Raw genomic sequence first — 21057 nt, 5'->3', positions numbered from 1 at the left:
TAAGGAAAACCTATATATGGCACTGTGGAAAAAAAAGAAAGGAAGAAAGAGGCAAGCAAGCAAGCACTTTCATATAATTAGTACAGAACAAAGGTTCAGATTTCCATAGAAGGGCTCTACCAAGTGACAAGCATTTCATTTCTTTTGTAGTTACCAAATTCTGGGATTTTTGCCTGAGTCTTACTACCTATCCTGAGAGATGAAAAAAGGCTGGCACTATAGGTTCTCAAATTCAACGAGAGTTACCCAACAAAGAACTGTCTGGTACAATGAACATTTAAATTTTCATCTGAACAAACTTCCACACTGAAACAGAATAGATACACCTTTTCTCTCTTTCTATTTGCCTTATTTTACCCAGAGTTGAAGAACCGAACTGGAGTTGCCAGGTACAGGGATAATAGTCAATAAAACTGACATACACATTCAGCAGAACAAAATACTATATTTCTTCTCTACCATGGTATAAATGATAGAATTCACTTAGGATGACAGAAAGCTCTGAAATTAAATAGTAAAATGTATGCTATCAGGTACTTTTCTAAATTGTTACTCTACCCTTAGAGCTATAGCAAAATGTTTTTTAAAAAAAAGTGAAAAAAAATTTAGGAACCATTATATTTTTAAGAAAACAAGATACATGAAACACTGGGAAGCAATAATTGCTTGAAATACAAGCCACTTTAAAGATGAAATGAACTCTATGAAGTTTTACACTAGTGAAGGTCTTCTTTTTAAGAGTCCTTTTGATGGTCTGATTCTCTTCCTAGAAAAATGTACATACGAACAAAATTTTGTATATAACTTCACCAGATTAAGAGCCCTTGCTCCAGAAATCCTTAAAATGAATACTTAAAATAATGACTGGGTCTCTTTACTACGTTCCACTACTCTGGCATCAACTTTATTAAGATAAAACTTCTAGGTTCTTCAAACTCCACTCGGGAACTAACTCTACCTAATCCTTATCAGCAAAATTCTTAATTTTTTTTTTTCTCTAAAAAGAAGTATATTTATGGTTTCCCTTCCTCTCTAAAATATCAGTCAGGACAACACAGATAAAAGATGAAGCAAATATACTGAAATAACATTGGTTAGTTAAAATGTGGGATTATGGGTGAGTTATTTTTTTCCCTCAAGACTGCTTTTCAAGTTGTTTTAAATTATTTTTCAGAAGTTTTAAAATTGTTTTAAAATATTTCCACTGTGTCATTCTGTCAAAAACTCAAACCAAAGATTAAAAAGGTCTCTAGACTTACATAAAATTCTCTCATTAAAACCAATCAATATATACTGTATATAATGTTGCACATAAAAAGACATTATATAAATAATATATATATTATATATAAAATACATTATTTCATTTAACTCTCCCAATAACTTATTATTCCCATTTTTATCATCATTATAACTCATTCATGATCAAATAAAAAGTCAGTGGTAAAGTCAGGATTCAAACCCAGGTATGTCTAACACACTGCCTTCTCACAAACTGAACCCTCAACCATTGTATTTGGTTGCTATGGCAGTAAGACCAGACTAGAAAAAGTTCTTTCAAAGATTAACAATAAATATAATCTCTTTGAAGATGATTAAGATCAGTCTCATGGTAGCAGTTATAAGAGGGCTCTGGTACAGACATGATAAAATGAAGTATATGAAAATACCTTGGTAACTGATACTATTAATAGCTTTATAATAGAAATAGAAGGATTTCTAAAGAGCAAATCCAAAGATATCCCAAATTCTGCTCTGTACCTAAATTAAATTCAGAAAGCATCAAACGTTGCCTGAAGGAATGCAAAGCTCTATATAACATTTAATTTTTCTACCTAGATCCCAAGGTAATGATAACTACAGCCTTAAAGAAGCATAGTCTATATACTAGAAAAGAATAAGCAGAATCATGAGAAAATTTAAATATATTAGAATATAACCAACAACATGGGTGCCTAGGTGGCTTAGTCAGTTAAGCATCTGCCTTTGGCCCAGGTCATGATCTCAGGGTCCTGGCATCGAGCCCCGTGTTGGGCTCCCTACTCAAAGGGGAGTCTGCTTCTCCCTCTGCCCCTCCCCCCTGCTTGTGCTCACTGTCTCTCTCTCAAATAAATAAATAAAATCTTAAAAAAAAAAAGAACGCATATGTATATTTATTGGATTCTCAGAAGAAAGGATGCCTAAGACTCTACAGCTGAGTCAAACCTGTATCTGTGGGAGGGAAAGGATTTGGGGAGATAGACCAACATTAGGGGAGCAAGTTCAGATGTCCTGAAATGAAGCTCTTCCATACAGAAATTAGTAATACTCCTAAACCAGCTCACAGGTTACTATACAAATTTAGCAGTTAATTTTAAGAGAGATATTATAACCTCTCTTCTTGTTACTTACAAAACATTTGTGAAAATACATTAATGCCTAGAAGATAATTATCTAAACTGCAATAATTTTTATTCTTAATTACTTTACGATGTGAGTCAACAAAAATTATTTCTGAGGCACTATGAATCAGCATAACACAGTAACAGAACTGAAAAAGTAAAAGTAAAATATTACTTGAATGGATATTGGCACTCCCTGAAGTAAAGATTTCTAAAACCAAATAATAAAGTAAAATTATACTGAATTCTTGGTATTTGCTTTTCCAGATGGTAATTTAAAACCTACTATAATTTTAGCATTAACCTCTAAATACAATAGTATCTAAGTTGTCCCAGGCTATAGAAACCTAAGGAAAATTTTCAGTATCAAGTTATAGAATAAAGTCTAAAAGGCAGCAAAAAAAGAATAGCTAAAACAAATTATTTATACGCTTGTGAAGTGTTAAGCAATTAGTGATCTATCAACACTTAAGCTACTTAATTTGATATTCTCTTTCTCAAAAAATATCTTCATTCTCTTGCAATAATTCCCATATTATAGCATTAAAATATAAGTGCACTGAAAACCCAGAAATACTCCACAGTTTATTACAAAAACCAAACATATATAAAACCACACACACTCACAGCTAGAAAGGGCAGCACATTTCTTTTAGGTTACCTAATTTCAATTGTGCAGCAGCCTCCCTTCCCTCATGTATTACTACCTCCTTTATGTTAAACCTGTGGCTAATGTCTTATTTTCTTTGCTACTTGGTTATTACAGGTGGTATTTCACCTCTGCAATGAATGGAGGAAGTATCTTTGTGCTTACCTGATATTTTAGAATATATGACTTTTAAAAGAATTTGCTTTCCACTGCAAATATTCCTCACCTGTTTGAACATCAATAACCATCTGGTGGCCCCCTCTCATTCCTGGTCGGTTATCTTCTCCATCACCTGAAGAAGAAACAAATATGTTCTTTAAAAAGAATAACAAAGGGGCGCCTGGGTGGCTCAGTCGTTAAGAGTCTGCCTTCGGCTCAGGTCATGATCTCAGGGTCCTGGGATCAAGTCCCACATTGGGCTGCCTGCTCGGCGGGAGGCCTGCTTCTCCCTTTCCCGCTCCCCCTGCTTGTGTTCCTGCTCTTGCTGTCTCTCTCTCTGTCAAATAAATAAATAAAATCTTAAAAAAATAATAAAAATAAAAACAATAACACAGAATAACTGCATTCATAAGTCTGCAATGAGTAGTACAATTAAAACACATTTATTCTTTCAGAGGCGCCTGGGTGGCTCAGTCATTAAGCATCTGCCTTCGGCTCAGGTCATGATCCCAGGGTCCTGGGATCGAGCCCCGCATCGGGCTCCCTGCTCAGTGGGGAGCCTGCTTCTCCTTCTCCCACTCCCCCTGCTTGTGCCCTCTCTCTGTCAAATAAATAAAATTTAAAACAAAAACAAAAACAAAAAACACATTTATTCTTTCAATATTAAGAACAAGTAAAAAGACTCAAAAGAAATAATATAATTATGTTTATAATAATTACCCTGCTCTTTTTCCCAAAGCTTTCAGGCTATTAATGTAACAGGAAACTATTTTCAATGTATTTATGACCAGTGCCATAAATCTGCAAGGATCAGGATATTCCATAAAAACATAAGACAAAAAATTCTAAACTATTGGTGTGACAAAGTGAAGGGGGAAAACAGTTACAGAATTAGATCTCAGGTCTCTAGTCCAAGCATACCTAATTAGTATAATGAGCAGTTTTAAAGTTCATACAACTAAGCTACTGAAAACCAACATGTTATTAAGTTTTGTATTAATTTATATTACCACATAACTTGAATACTGACCGAGAAGTGTAAGATTTACTTCCCTTTGATTCCTATTTTCATCGTGGAGCTTAACAGGCAGTTTGAAATATAATCAGGGAAACTTTTTTTTTTTTTAATATTTTATTTATTTATTTGACACACAGAGAGAGACAGCTAGAGAGGGAACACAAGCAGGGGGAGTGGGAGAGGGAGAAGCAGGCTCCCGGCTGAGCAGGGAGCCCGATGCGGGGCTCGATCCCAGGACCCTGGGATCATGACCTGAGCCGAAGGCAGACGCTTGAAGACTGAGCCACCCAGGTGCCCCTAATCAGGGAAACTTTTAAACTTCTGTAGAACTATTGTTCAACTTGTATTAAATCTTACTTTATACCAAATCTTATATAAACAAAGATATAACTTCATTTCAATGGTTCAACAGGTTGCAGGATGCTAATGCCTGTCTTGATATAAACCAGAAAACCTTTTTCTTTATAACTCCCCTATTAACTGAAATATATTACTTTAGCTAATAATTTTCCATGTCTCAGCTTTCTCCTATATGAAACAGGGACCATCCAAGTTTTTTACTAACTTCACTGGGGTACTGTGAAAAATACTGAAATGTCAGTTCTTATATAGAGAAGATACCACGCCAAACTGAAGCATCATTCCATTTCTACCGTATTCAAGGACTTTTCATTCAGAAGTCCTCCGCAAATTCTTTCTCCTTTCCAATATAGTTGTTAAGATTTCATGGCTCGTTATCATTGAAGTTTTATCTTTTTCTTCCTTCTTCCCCCCAATCAGTATTGCCACTTCCAAGAACAGAATAAGACACTAAAATAAATTTATTGTCAATATGTTTGCATTTTATATATTTAACCCATTAGTTTTCAAATACACAATTACAATCTGCTACAACATGTGTTTCTCTGACAAAAATTACCTCAAAAATGACTGATAAAGCAGGAGAAATGATGTCTGAATAAAAGAAATTATGGAGGTTTGTAAGCAATTTTCTCCAGCATATTAATGTTTAACACTATCAGGGGAGAGCTTCCTCCCAGTTAAAGAGAAGTGCTTAGTAATTTATGAAGACTGTCAGAAAAAAGCTAAACATCCACAGAACTGCCTTCCTTTAATGCAAGTAATTGCACTAAACAATTGCTACACTTTCCACTATATTAACCATCTGGCAAAGCAGCGAGTCAAGATCAAGAAGTGACAGATACTTTCCCCTGTATGAAAAAATGGATTAATGGAGAAGACTATGCTCTGGATCAGATTTTAAGTTTTGATAAATGCCCTCTAAGGTCGACAGCTGAAAGAAGGAAGCATGAGTCCCAGGGTTTAAGCCTCCAATCTCACTCTGATGCTCAATATAAATGCCTGTAAGGAGTTAACTGTACCAGTATTTATTTTTATCAGAGTTACCACGCTAGTTTTCATTCGTATCTGCTTCAGAGTTCCATAGATTTAGAATGGCATGCCCCATTTCTACTTCCCTTATAAGCTCTGTTCACTTTAGTGAGCAATTCTGCAAAACTGAGGGTTTATTAGGAACACATTCGGCATGACAACACTAAGCCTATAATTTTACAGCACCTCTATAAATGCAGTTTATGAGGGGATTTTGTGTTAAAACTGCCCAATCTTCTGTTGTAGTGATAAAACAAAAAGGTTTAAAAGAAAAGTTTAATATAGTAAACTAACTCTGCTATCTAGTTAAGGAACCTATGTCTTATGTTAAACACTTGATTTCCCACACAAAGTACTGTAAAACTTGAGCTGCCCTGGGAAAAATGAAACTGAGACATTAAAGCAAAACCACCCACAACCCAGAAAATAAGGCTTACCTTTGGTGCTTTTGGGAATGATTTGACTCCATCGTGGCTTATATTCCTGTTGACTGATGTACTGATTGAACAAACCATCTGCAAATATCAAAGAATGAGAGAGAATTATTTATACCTTAACTGGCTTACACTTTTTATTATAGCAAAAAAACGAAAAAGCCTACATTAAGGGAAATTATTAATACGTCGCTAATATACTAATAAAAGCACATTCTCAGAAAATGTCACTTCAGTTTTCACGCTACCTCAAATACAAATAGTAAAGTATTTGTTGACACAACCATGTAAACAAATTGTGTCAGTGGCAGCTCACACTAAATTTACTATGTTTTCCCCATTTTTGTCATGACGAATACAAGAAAACTAGGGAAGAAAATGAGTGCCACGACAACTTTGGTCTAGGCCCTTATATCTTCAGGAAAAACAAAACTAAGTGTTTAAAGTGAAAATTCCATTTTTACATAATTTTCTTTGAGTACAAAACCACAGAGATAAAAGTAGTGATACCAGTACAGTTACATATTTACTGAATACTCACGAAATGTTAAAATTCATTTCGTCTTAGTTAAGACGGACTAAATACGACTTAGTTAAAAAAACTACTTTATGAACTAGGCATTATCATCTCTGTTTTACAGATGGGGAAATGTGTGTTTAGAGATATTAAGGAACTTAACCCAAATCATGCAGCTCTTAAGTGGTAGACAGGGCCTTGTGTTTCACTCTGCCTTACTTCTGAACTTATTTCATCAATAAATTCGTAATTTACTTCTTAAGAGCAGTTGTTAACACTAGCTGCCATAGATTGAACTCCCCATATATATCTATTTCAGCCCAAATAATTATCAAGCCCTAATCCCATGTCCCTCAACAAAGATTAATTTAAGAATGGTGTGGACTCCAATTCTGGCTAATGTAGCCAATGTTTCCTTTGCTTATAAATAAACATACCAAGAAGACAAATCTACTTTTATTCTTCTGGAAATTTTCCTATCTGTATGCATTGTACATAACTGCTACAGCCAATCTGTACAGGTATGAGAATGAAGTCAATTCAATAATGACGACAAAGCAGAGACAGGAAAAGAAACTGGATCACTGAACTGACCAACCATGAAATCTACCTCTGGACTTGTTTTGTCATATAATAACATATTCTTACTTTTTAAACAAGGGTTTTCTTTTACATGAATCCATGCAGATTATAATTTATAAAGACAACTTTACTATAAATTCTATCATTTGACTCTGATCTCAATCTGAAAAAAGGTTTTCCCTTTTTCTTCATTTAGTCCCTGAACATAAATACTTTTCCAAAGAATTTATAAGTAAAACTGTCTGTTCTCTGTGACTTACACTTGCCACAGACTGGGTAACGTACAGACATCTCCCTAATTTCTTTCTTTTCTGGGTAATTATGAAGCTCAACTACAACCACACCCTTTAGCTTTCAAGTCTTTTCAGATGGCTTTTTTTTTTTTTAAAGATTTTATTTATTTATTCATTTGACAGAGAGAGACACAGTGAGAGAAGGAAAACAAGCAGGGGGAGGGGGGGAGGGAGAAGCAGGCTTCCCGCTGAGCAGGGAGCCCGATGTGGGACTCGATCCCAGGACCCTGGGATCATGGCCTGAGCCGAAGGCAGACGCTTAACGACTGAGCCACCCAGGCGCTCCTTTTCAGATGGCTTTAACTAAAAACTTCCATCCCATATACGCCTCTAGTTGCTTTTTTTCTTTGCCTTTAGGACTTCAAAGTTTTTGCAAAAAGAAAGTTCTAATATTCCTCTTTCCTTCTGAAGTTAGCACTCTGACATTAGCATTTATATTTTAATTGTTATAGTAAGGGGAACAAGTAGATTCATGAGTTGTTTTATTTTTTTTTAAAGATTTTATTTATTTATTGGAGAGTGAGAGAGAGAGCGCGCGCATGAGCGGGGGGGGAGGGGTAAAGGCAGAAGGAGAAGCAGGCTCCCTGCTGAGCAGAGAGCCTAACGCGGGACTCGCGGGAATCGATCCCAGGACCCTGAGATCATGATCTGAGCCGAAGGCAGACGCTTAACCAACTGAGCCACCCAGGCACCCGATTCATGACTTATTTTAGTGAGAGTGTTTCTATCATAATCTACACCCCTGTGGGCTTTTCTGGTAATTCCTGCCCATCCACCCTACTCTGACCAACACTCTCCCATTACAAGAACTGGAAAACTCTTTTTCAGATAAAATTAACAGGGGCTCCTATTAATAATGATAAGATGATAGTAAAATATGTATCATTAATTTAGAATTCTACAGACATAAAACAGAGTAACTGAATTTTATTCAGTTTTGAGAAAGACACAAAGAAGTTAAATAATCCTTTTTAAAAAACTTAGAAGACAATTATTTGATAAAGACAATGATTTTAAAATATGCATTAATTCTACATAATGGCTAACTGAAGAGAAATAAAAAAGTAAAAGACAGGAATATACAGAGACAAGTAGAAAACTAAGAAAGACAAGGAAACTGCAGACATGAAAAATACAAAGCAAAAATAGAGAAAACTAGAAAATTTCACTTTTTAACAGTAACCAATTGCCAGATTACATAAGTCTCTTATACTAATTAGTTATACAACTTTGATAAGGAAGTTCCTTACCTGTAAAACTCGTTTTTAAGAGTTGGATAGGGCCAGAGGTTCCTTCCAAATTCTGGCACACTAAGATTCCACCACTGTTATAACCAATATATTTACTGGAACTATGTGTGTCTGGCCGATTTTACCTTATGTTCATCTTAGGGAAGTCTTCATCTCCTCTTTCCCCTTAAGCGTTAACTGCACTATTTGGAAAGGGAACTCATAATCCACCGGGGAAAATTCTTTTAAGAGCTGCTATGGCAGTGATCACATCAAGAGTTCTACTCAAATGAAGGATCCCATCCCTGATCTTTCAAGTCCTTCTGAACATTGCAAGCAAAATTAAATTCTCTAATTGTTTCTTCAACCAATCCTTCTACCCCCACTCTTACTAACCTAAAAAGCTTACAAATACTCTACCCATTAAGACCTTCATGTTGTTTTTCTTTTATCAAACACAATTGTCCTATGAAAATATTGTTAGTAATTTTCAAAGCAAAAAGAACAAACTCCCCAACATTATATAATTTCTGTAAAATAATTTGTAAATACACACAGAGACACACAGGTGGAAAAAAGTAAAACACTGTCATGCATCAAAAGTTATGTGATTTTCTTTGGTTTCTAGGATTAGGATGATTTTTTTATTGGGGGTTTTTTTCTTTGTACTTTCCTGTTTTCCCAATTTTTTTGCATTGAGTACTACAATTACCAGAAGCCACAAAACCACTAATATATGGAATTATTTTCCAAACCTCAAAAGAACTTTGTAACATAGTTATTGTAACATATTGTGACATAAGCCATTTTCATAGCCTTTGTTAGTCCTGAAATGTCTACTCTTCACAACTCACTAGACACATCCACATTTCGACAATCAGTGCTTTATACATTAACATTAGCTTGTTTATAACAAGACAAAGAGAGCCAAATACGTCCAAAGTTTATTTACAGTCAGGCTTGCAAAGGATATTACTTGCAACATTTAAAATATTAACTACTCCAAATTTAGTATATGTGCTGCCGAAGCGAGCACTTAACTACTCCAAATTTAAAATATTAGAAATTATGATGGTCTTATTCTAGGTAGATAAAATTAATCTTCTCCTGAAAAATAGACAGCTAATAGCACAATATCAGATATGCTCAGTATATAATAAAAGCTTAGAATAGGAAAAAAGGGCAGGGAATAGGGGGACTTTCCTAGCCACATGATTGACATTTCCTCTGAGTCATCTTAATGTTAGTATCTTACATTTAAAAAAAATTGCGCATAAAACTTCTACTTTCAATAAAGCACATTCCTAGTATATAACGGCAACCTAACAAGGCACACCATTTTGCACAGAGTAGTCAAGCAAACATTTGAAAAAAATTATTTGGGGAACTTTCAAATTTGTCTCCCTCTTTCCCTAATGAATTCCTTTTGTCTTCACTATTCTAAAAGACAACAATTCTCTTTGATGTCTCCTACTCTTCTGTGGAGACTCCTATGAAACACAAAAATTATTTAGATACAGCATCAAATCTGGAAATAATTTTTCAAAAAAGATCTTACCAAAGAAAAAAGAATTGACTTTTATTGAGTACCAACTGTGAGCAAGACACCACAAAGGTTAAACTAATTTACTCCTTAAAAAAAAAACCTACACTATGAGGATTATTATTGAAAAGCTTACAAAATTAAGGTTTAGAGAAGTTAAATAACATGTCCAAGGACTCCCAACAAAAAGGTATAAAGCCCAATTTCAAAGTCCAAAATCTTTTCAATTCTCCAGACTAAATATAAAGATGGATATATATATATATATAATGGACTAACATACATATAATAGACTATTTTTTTATTACAATCTAAGATAAAATACTATAACAGACACAGCAAAATTTACCTATTCAACAACACATGAAAATAACCAAGACTTTGGAGAAAAAAACTTGCCATACCAGATCATTCTACTACATATTAAACAAATCCAATATTAAAAGAATAAAATGAAAAGAGTTGAAAAAATTATAATTTATTTTTTTAAGATTTTATTTATTTTTTGACAGAGAGAGACACAAAGAGAGAGAGTGAACACAAGCAGGGGGAGCAGGAGAGGGAGAAGCAGGCTTCCCGCGGAGCAAGGAGCCCGATGTGGGACTCGATCCCAGGACCCTGGGATCATGACCTGAGCCGAAGGCAGACGCTTAACGACTGAGCCACCCAGGCACCCAATTATTTATGATTTAAAGGAAACAATGTAATCTCCCTCTTAAATGAAGACCTACTGCTACTGTGGCTAAAGTTTACTTTTTATGTTTCGTATCTTCTCTGGAATGCTGGTTTGCTGCTACCCTAAATTACTTACTGAAGCATTCCTGTTGGTTGGAAGTGGTTCCTTATAAGCAATGGCTTGTTTGAGAAGTTAGCTGTTCTACCGAAAAACAAAATAAAAACCATACCAAACACCTCTTCTTTTGAAAGAAATCATGGCTTAATATAAGACAAAAGCTAGAAATCTATAAATCTATAAATTCCAGCCCTCTCATATCCCTCTACACTACCAACTATCCAACTCTCTTATTAGCTTCTTGACATTGATTCATGTTATAATATTAAATCATATAACCACTCCAAACAAAAAATATTATAATGACTTAAAAAAATACGTATTTGCATTTTACAGAGAAACATGATAAATTAAAGATGACTCTCATTTAATCTATCCTAATATGCATTATTGCCTCTTGCCAGGGAAACTGGGTTATCAATAAATAGTCCAGATGTATCTGGAGTAGGTTACATGGAACAGCTATTTTCAATAAAATGACATGCTTTAAGAATCTTCTTTTATGTCTTCAAAAAGAAAAGTCATAATGCAAATGTTTATTAAGGCTTTGGTAAATAGTAATACTACATGCTACAGAATCTTTTTAAAAGATTTTATTTATTTTATTTTAGTGAGAGAGAGAGAGTGAGCAGGGGGAAGGGCAGAGGGAGAGGGAGGGAATCTCAAGCAGACTGTGCTGAGTGTGGAGCCTAACGCAGGGCTCGATCTCACAACCCTGAGATCATGACCTGAACTGAAACCAAGAGTCGGCCACTGAACCAACTGCAACACCCAGGTGCCCTGAAACTTTATTTTTTAACAGAACAAGTTTAATTTCTAGAAATCAAACAGTCATAAGCTTGAAATCCCTTGAAACAATAAAAATGCTGCAAACATTAAAGCAGGGTAAAGATTTTTTTCAAAATACATTGCTTTTAGTAACTTGTTTTAATTTAAAAGAATTCCCTTTTAAGATCTCAAATAAATGAAAAGTTGACACCTCTGCATCCCAAATACCATGTTCCTATATTCCTAACTCTTGTAAGATCTTGCCTTTTGTTTTGGTATGCCTGCTTGTAGATATTTTATATGATTCAGCAAAAAAAGTTTAGGCTCTCTATTGAAATAATGACATTCTCATCTACAAAAATATGACAACACTCATTCCACTGTTTTGAAAGTCTCAAAAACAAATTAAAAAGTGAGGCATTTACACATTACTGTGAACTAAGTTTAAAAATTACTTCTATGTTTTAAGAGGAAGTCAGGCAGTCGCTAGTATTTCTATTTCTGACAAACATCTAAAGGGTCTGATAAAAGTAAAACTATGCAAAAGAAATGAAAATATCACTTAGGAGAAAGCATGCTAAGACCGAGCTGCTAACAATTTTAAAACTATTTAAAGTCTCCAGGTCCAACACCACCTCATTTTTCCCCCTATGATTAAGACTAGTACAAACACATTTCATACAGTCCTAACTAGGCACAAGCTGTTCTTGTCTCCAATAGTGAATATCCTCTTAAAAAGTATATGATAAAAAATGAAACTTAGGAAGTTTTTACCAAGAGGAAAAAAAAATGTTCAAACCTCATCCAAGATTTAAAAAAAAAAGAGCATATACAATAGTACTGCAACCTATACCCGAAGTTCTATCAAACTCATTTCTCATCAAAACAGAGATGACAGGAGTGCCTGGGTGGCTCAGCTGGTTAAGTGTCCAACTCTTGATCTTGGCTCCAGCCATGATCTTAGGGTAGTGAGATAGTGTCCCCCCCCCGCCCTGCCCCAGGCTCCACAGCGAGTATGGAGCCTGCTTAAGATTCTCTCCCTCTGCCCTCCCCCTGCTCGCATGCATGAGCTCTCTCTCTCGGAGGAGGAGGAGAAATCCTAAAGGATATATGCTTAAGGCAGAAGAAAAATGATCCTAGATACAAGATCAAAGATGCAAATGTTACTGAAGAACAAAAAAATTAGTAGATAATTCGGTGCAATAAGTAAGAATAGTAATATTTTATAGGGTCTTTGAATGTGGTATTAAAGGACAACAATAACATATGAGTTGGAAGGTGACTAGACGGGAGTTGAAAGTCCACTAAGTCCTAGTACGGGAAATGGAAAAAGGCACTGATTAATTTTGTTAAATATGTATACTTGCTATAATTTCTAGACTAATCATATAGTCTAGATAAACAAAGTATGTTGTTTCCAAACAAAAAGAAAAAATGAAAATTAAAAAGTTTTAAGAGTTAACAACCAAAAAATAAAGGACATGACAAAGTATATATAATAAAATGGTTAAGATTAAACCTATATATTTACCACTAATTCTATCACGCAAATGAAATAAATGCTCAAAAGAAGGCAGATTTTTTTGAACTAAATTTATAGGAGATGCTTATTTAAAAAAAAGGATACAGAATGGTTGAAAATAAAAGGTAAAAAAAAAGATACATTATGCAAATACTTACCAAATGAAAGCTTAAGGTAAGACAATTTGTACCTTTAAGCAAAACACTACTAGACTCAGCTGCAGCAACTTCTTGCTAGACACGTCTCCAAAGGCAAGGGAAGCAAGGGCAAAAATGAACTATTGGGACTTCATCAAGATAAAAAGCTTTTGCACAGCAAAGGAAACAGTCGACAAAACCAAAAGACAACTGATGGAATTGAAGAAGATATTTGCAAATGTCTTACCAGATAAAGGGCTAGTATCCAAAATCTACCAAGAGCTTATCAAACTCAACACTCAAAAAACAAATAATCCAATCAAGAAATGGGCAGAAGACATGAACAGATATTTCTCCGAAGAGGACATACAAATGGCCAACAGACACATAAAAAAGTGCTCAACATCACTCGGCATCAGGGAAATCCAAATCAAAACCTCAATGAGACACCACCTCACACCAGTCAGAATGGCTAAAATTAACAAGTCAGGAAACGAAAGATGTTGGCGAGGATGCGTAGAAAGGGGAACCCTCCTACACTGTTGGTGGGAATGCAAGCTGGTGAAGCCACTCCGGAAAACAGTAAGGAGGTTCCTCAAAAAGTTGAAAATAGAGCTACCCTACGACACAGGCAATTGCACTACTGGGTATTTACCCCAAAGATACAAAGGTAGTGATCCGAAGGGGAACCTGCACCCCAATGTTCATAGCAGCAATGTCCACAATAGCCAAACTATGGAAAGAGCCCAGATGTCCAATGACAGATGAATGGATAAAGAAGATGTGATGTATGTGTGTGTGTGTGTGTGTGTGTGTATAGATAGATATAGATATATAGGAATACTACTCAGCCATCAAAAAAATTTGAAACCTTGCCATTTGCAATGATGTGGATGGAACTAGACGGTATTATGCTAAGTGAAATAAGTCAATCAGAGAAAGACAATTATTCCACTCGTGGAATTTAAGAAACAAAACGGAAGATCATAGGGGAAGAGAGGAAAAAATAAAACAAGACAAAATCAGAGAGGGAGACAAACCATAAGAGATTCTTAACAATGGGAAACAAACTGAGGGTTGCTGGAGGGGAGGGGGGTAACTGGGTGATGGACATTAAGGAGGGCATGTGATATAATGAGCACTGGGTATTATATGAAACTGATAAATCACTGACCTCTACTTCTGAAACTAATAATACATTTTATGTTAATTAATTGAATTTAAACAAAAAAATAAAAAACACTACTAGAGATAAAAACACATTTCATAATGATAAAAGATTTAACTCAAAAATAAAGAGTTTAAATTGTGTATATATCTAGAAACATGGCTTCGAAATATATAAAGCAAAACTGGACAAACCCATAAGAGATGGGCAATTCCAAAATCACGGCAGAAAGAGTTAACTTATTTTTCTTAGTACCTGAGAGAATCCGACAGAAAATCACTATTGGTAAAGAAAATTTGTGCAACATGGTTAGCAAACTGAACCAATGGGGCATATACAGAAAACTGCCCCAACAAATAAAGAATTCATATTCTGTCCAAATATGTATGTTTATAAAAATTAAACAAACTGGACCATATAGTCAGTCTCATCAAATTTCAAAGAACTAGAATTCTATTGAATATGTACTCTAACCACCATGCCTTCATGCTAGAAATAAGTTAAAACAACAACAAAAATGAAATCTGGAATCTGGATATTTAATTTGGAAATTAAAAATAAAACTACATTTCTATATAACTATGGCTCATAAATGAGCCATATTATTTCATAATGAAATTGTCGAACTGGACAAAAATGAAAATACTTCATAGGACAACTAAAAAATAAGTAGAAGGGAACTTATACCCTTAAATGTATATATGGGAAAATAACAAGTCTGGAAATTAATATGCCAAGAATCCATCTTAGTAAGTTACAAAAAGACAAAAACTTAGTTTCAAAGAGAGAAAGAAGACAACTAAATCAAGAGTCGAAGACATTATAAATAACAGAAAGAATCAACAAACCAGAAACTGGTTTCCTCAAAAGACCAATAAACTTAATAAATTTCTGCAGTGAGAGTGATGGGGGGGGAAGAAAGAGAATTCATCAATGAGAAATAGAAGGAGTGAAAAGAGATATCCTGAAACAGAAATCCTGAAAACATTTAACAAGGGGATATTAGGCATATTTTCATGCCCAGAAGTTTGAAATTTTAAGTGAAACTGAAAAATTCCTAGAAAAAGATATCTTTTTTTTTTTTTTTAAGATTTTATTTATTTATTTGACAGACAGAGACATAGCGAGAGAGGGAACACAAGCAGGGGGAGTGGGAGAGGGATAAACAGGCTTCCCGCCAAGCAGGGAGCCCAATCTGGGGCTTGATGTGGGGCTTGATCCCAGAACCCTGGGACCATGACCTGAGCCAAAGGCAGATGCTTAACGACTGAGCCACCCAGGCGCCCCTAGAAAAAGATATCTTGTTAAAAGCTAAACCAACCAAACAACCCTGAACAGTCTTACAACATTTAATAAGTTGAACTGATAGACAAAAATACCTTCCCGAAGCAATTTCTAAGCATAGTTAGCATAATGACAAATTCTACCAAGCATATGAGAAAGAATGCAAATCTTACACATTCACAGGTTATAGAAAGAAAAGGCTAACTCCTTAACACATTATGTGAGATCAGCGTAACAATGATACTAAACCTGAAGAGAAAGGTAAGATAAAGAAAAATTACAAGGCCAATTTTACTAATGAAAATATAGTCAGAAGAATTCTAACAAAACATTAGTCCATCTAAATCCAAAATAGACCAAAAAATGTATGAGAAAGATAGATTTATCTGAGAAATGCAAAGTTAAATATATCTGAGGTTTAACATTAAAAAATCAGTAACTATGATTTCACATATTAATAGAATTTAGGAGGAAAATAATCATATCACAAAAGATAGAGAAAAAGTGGTAAAATTCAATACCCATTTATAACATTAACTCTTAGCAATCTAGGCATCTAATACAGGATCTCCAAAATCCCAGATCAAATAACATACTTCACAATGAAATGTTGAAAGCATTTGTTTTGAGAACATGAACTACATAGGGATATCCACTATCATTACATCATCTCACCCTTGTACTAAATATCCTGGCCAAATGATTAAGCACAAGAGAACAAAACAAGGCAAAGGGCTGGTCATTATGCATACATATTTTAAATTGAACAGAAATGAAAACACAACACAGCAAAATTTGTCATATACAGCTAGCAGTGTTTATGTCACCAACTAGATCCCAAGACCTGACACTGCCCACCTGCTTGTACTCACGAACCTTTGTCTTATATTTTTCCATAAGCTATTCTTTTCTGTTTAGCTCTTAACTCAGGTAAATGAAACCTGAAAGCACCCCTGAGGTGATGGAGACTGCCCTGACAAGACCCCCGCAGGCCCAGACCACCCAGACCTTTTGAGCTAAACCCCCAACCTGCACCTGCACAGAAGGACCATGGAGTGACCTCTGGAATGAACAACAACTACTTTTACCTCATTATAATACTAAAATCTCCGAGCCTCAGCTTCATTTACATAACATACAATGTATGTGTAGGCATGTTTCTTTAAGGCACGTGTGTGACCTTATGCTCGCCTCTACATATGATGACAAGGCTTCCCAATCTAAATATTCATCCTAACCCTAAACAAAAGGAACCCATTCACCCTCTCTCAGGGAGTCACAGCTTTGGAAGTCATTCACTGTGATCTCCTCTGCTGCAAATGAAAGTTTTCTCTATGCAACAATTCAGCCTGGTCCAGTTTCTGACTCACCAAGGAGTGAACTCATGTTGGCATTCAGAGGGTAACTCTTTAACACCAAATCCTTGTATTAGTAAAGGATCTCAAATTAATGGCCTCAGCTTTCATTTCATTTCATTAAAACTGAACTATGCAGAAAAAAGGAAATAATAAAGGTAGAAATCAATGAAATAAAAGAAAAAAAAAAACAGAGAAAGACAAAGAAACCAACAATCACCAATTTCAAGAATAAGATATAACATAAAGATGTCATAAAGATATGAACAACTTTATGCCAATAAATTCACCAATTTAGATGGAATGGGAATATTCCCTAAAAGACGCAAACTACCAATGCTCACTCAAGAAGATATACAGAATATGAACAGCCCTATTGCTATTAACAATATTAAATCTGTAGTTTAACACCTTGCCACAGGGGCGCCTGGGTGGCTCAGTTGTTAAGCAACTGCCTTCGACTCAGGTCATGATCCCAGAGTCCTGGGATCAAGCCCCACATCGGGCTCCCTGCTCAGTGGGGAGTCTGCTTCTCCCTCTCCCACTCCCCCTGCTTGTGTTCCCCTCTCGCTGTCTTTCTCTCTGTCAAATAAATAAAATCTTAAAAAAAAAAACAAACCTTGCCACAAAGGTAACTCCTACAAGACTTGAGATCTCACTTAAAAAAAGTGCTGAGAGGGAAACACGCCTGCCACATAATTAACAACCACCACATAAACCATGGAGTGAGAAGAAATGATTAAAGGGGGAAAGAGAGAAAAGGGAGAGGAGGAGGGAAAGTGGGAAGGAGATAAAGACCTCCAGTTGAAACTTTAGGACCATTTTATTAAACTTTATCCCTCCCTTATCTTAAAAAAGCAAAATTTAATTTAAAGAGGAAGAAATAAGATAAACACTGCAAAGGGAGGTTAGGTTTTCTTTGAATACTTCCTGTTCTAGGTGATTACTTTTGCCCATCATCACTGGATTCTACTTTTCCCCCCCACACTGTCAGGGAGAAAGTAGCAATAATTGGTCCAGGGGTATTGGATCTGTAATGAAAATAAATATAAATGTAGGGGTGTTTCTAACAAATAGGAAGCCTATTAGAGACACTTTCTCTCAAATATCTCAAATACTCATATTTGAAGAACACACTAAGATACACTAAACATAATTTTTGTTTCCTCTATTATAAGATGCTTTTGATTCCCTAAGCTTTCCTATTTAGCAAACAGGAACTTCTTGCCCTTCTCTGCTATGTTTTTAGTGGAGCAGAAGCCAAAAAACTCTGCAGTGTTTACTTCCTTATTTGTCCAACAAATCATCATCAGTGAAGTCAGCAGCAAACTGAACAACCCTGGAAGGAATGTTTATTAACTAAATACTGTTCCAAGCCAGTTGAGGAGTACAAAAAATATGACTGCGTTCTAAGTCTCAAGAATAGAGTAATTACCAATTTTCCCTAAAACTTGGGCCCTCCCTAGAGCCAGAAAGGTAAGTTAAGTCCCTGTAATATCAAAGTTGCACATGACTTTAACAGTTTCTCTTAAATGAGTATATTGATAAAGACACAGTTTTTAAATATAACTGTTTTTAGCCTAGTAATAGCATAAAGTTGCCAGTGGTTTTTGTTGTTCTCATTTTTATTTACCTTAACAAAATATTACATGCCTTAAGATAAATATTTGAAGCAAAAGTAACAAACCATGAAAATACTCGTGACTTCCTCATCTTTAGGTTAAAAAAATATATAGAATTCATTCTTAGAAATGGCATACATACATTAATACTTTCATTGGTGGCATTTTAATGGTTTGGGAAGAGACTAATAATCATATATATTCTATTTATTTATACTCCACAGTTTATTTCAAACACAGTAATCATTTATTTGCAAGTATCATTACCAATTAAATAAGCAGTAACAATGTATAAGGCTGAAAGGCAGGTTTGTTATTACAAAGCAATGGAGCCAGAAGCAATTCATTTTAAGTTAATTTAAAATTTATAAACTCAAAGAAGGCAGTACTGGTTCCATTTTCTTCAGTTGTAAAATATTCAACCTATTTGATAAATGAGCACATAATAATAATGGATGATAACAGAGATAAGATTAAAATACATGAAAGCAGAGAATGGAGAAAGTCTATTGTTCTATTAAAAAAAAATCACCAAATTTCATTCCACAAGTTTTATACTGAGCACTAAGCTGTTTTTACTCACAATGCTTCTAATACCAAATGTGTGGGGTTTTTTCTCACACCAGCTGTTTCTCCAATTTTCTGACACCAACTGGGTATCCAACAATTCAATTCTGACACTATCTACCTGAAGTTACTGTCAGATCCTTCTACGTTAAAGGGCTCAGTCCCAAAAGACTATCCCCACTTCAGATGCCATCCCCAAATCCCAGGCCACCTGTACTTATTTACTGCCTGTAAATCTGGGGTTCCCACAAACCCCCTCAGGTTCAATAATTCACCAGAGTGAGTGAGACAGAGAAAGAGAGAGAGAGATAGTATGTGTGTGTGTTTTCTATGCCCTCTGCAGGCACCTCAATGTTTAGGGGTTTTTTTGTTTTGTTTTTTTGTTTTTGTTTTTTTTGAGTCTCTACTACCTAGGGATGATTCATTAAAACACTGGCCACTGGTGGTTGAACTCAATATCTGACCCCTCTCCCCTCTCTGCAGATCGGGCTGGGGTGGTGCGGCTGAAAATTTCAGCCCTCTACACACAGGGTTTGGTCTTTCTGGAAATCTGAAGCTATCTAGGGACCCCAGCCACCTGTCATCTCAGCATACAAAAACACTCTTATCCCTCCACTAAATTTCAGGACTTTTAGGAGACAAAGACCAAATATTTTTTAAAAAATTTTTTAAAGATTTTTATTTATTTATCTGAGAGAGAGAGAGAGTGAGAGCGTGCACGAGCAGGGGGGAGGGGCAGGGGGAGAGGGAGAAGCAGACTTCCCCACTGAGCAGGGAGTCCAACGCAGGGCTCGATCACAGGATTCTGGGATCATGACCTGAGCCAAAGACAGACGCTTAATCAACTGAGCCACCCAGGCACCCTATTAAAAAAAAATTTTTTTTTTAAGATTTATTTATTTGAGAGAGAATGTGTACACACACACACACACACATATGTGTGTCTGAGCAGAGCGAGGGGCAGATGGAGCAAAGAAGAGAATCTTAAGCAAACTTCCCGCTAAGCAGGGAGACCAAAGCCAGGCTCAATCTCAAGACCCTGAGATCATGACCTGAGCCGAAACCAAGAGCTGGATGCTTAACTGACTGAGCCACCCAGGCATCCCAATATATTTTTTTCTATTATACCACAACACCTATTCTGTTCTTTGTCACTGTGGGAGATTATTTTTTAAAAGAATACCATTCCATAAAATAACAATAAAGATCCTTTTAAAAAATAACAAAACAGGGGCGCCTAGGTGGCTTAGTCATTAAGCGTCTGCCTTTGGCTCAGGTCATGATCCCAGGGTCCTGGGATCAAGCCCCACATCGGAGTCCCTGCTCTGCGGGAAGCCTGCTTCTCCCTCTCCCACTCCCCCTGCTTGTGTTCACTCTCTCACTGTGTCTCTCTCTGTCAAATAAATAAAATCTTTAAAAATAAATAAATAAATAAAAATAAAAATAATAAAACATACCAGGCCCTAAATATTCAAATAGATGTCATCCTCCAAAACAATTATCTTTGGAGACTATATCATGTTCTAATATTCACATTTCTTTCAAAACCAGATTAAAAACCATCCAAGAAAAATCAACAATTACGTAGCATCCATATCACAAAGATGTTTCCAGTACAAATCTCTTCATTCATTATTCATTATA

The 21057-nt window shown here is 35.6% G+C and overlaps 1 protein-coding gene across 1 annotated transcript in view; it reads right to left on the bottom strand.

The window, feature by feature from the left end:
* MKLN1 (muskelin 1) overlaps positions 1-21057 on the bottom strand; it is a 165456-nt gene that overhangs the window by 69800 nt on the left and 74599 nt on the right. The window contains exons 7-8 of the mRNA XM_044920189.1: positions 6037-6114; positions 3257-3322 (exon numbers count right to left, since the gene is read on the bottom strand). Of these exons, the coding sequence (XP_044776124.1) occupies positions 3257-3322; positions 6037-6114 (144 nt within the window). The remainder of the gene's footprint in view (positions 1-3256; positions 3323-6036; positions 6115-21057) is intronic.

The sequence above is a fragment of the Neomonachus schauinslandi genome, chromosome 12 (genome assembly GCF_002201575.2).
Source record: "Neomonachus schauinslandi chromosome 12, ASM220157v2, whole genome shotgun sequence".
Taxonomy (NCBI): Eukaryota; Metazoa; Chordata; class Mammalia; order Carnivora; family Phocidae; genus Neomonachus; species Neomonachus schauinslandi.
The sequence above is the reverse complement of the archived record's forward strand: the minus strand, read 5'-3'. Positions and strand labels throughout refer to the sequence as shown.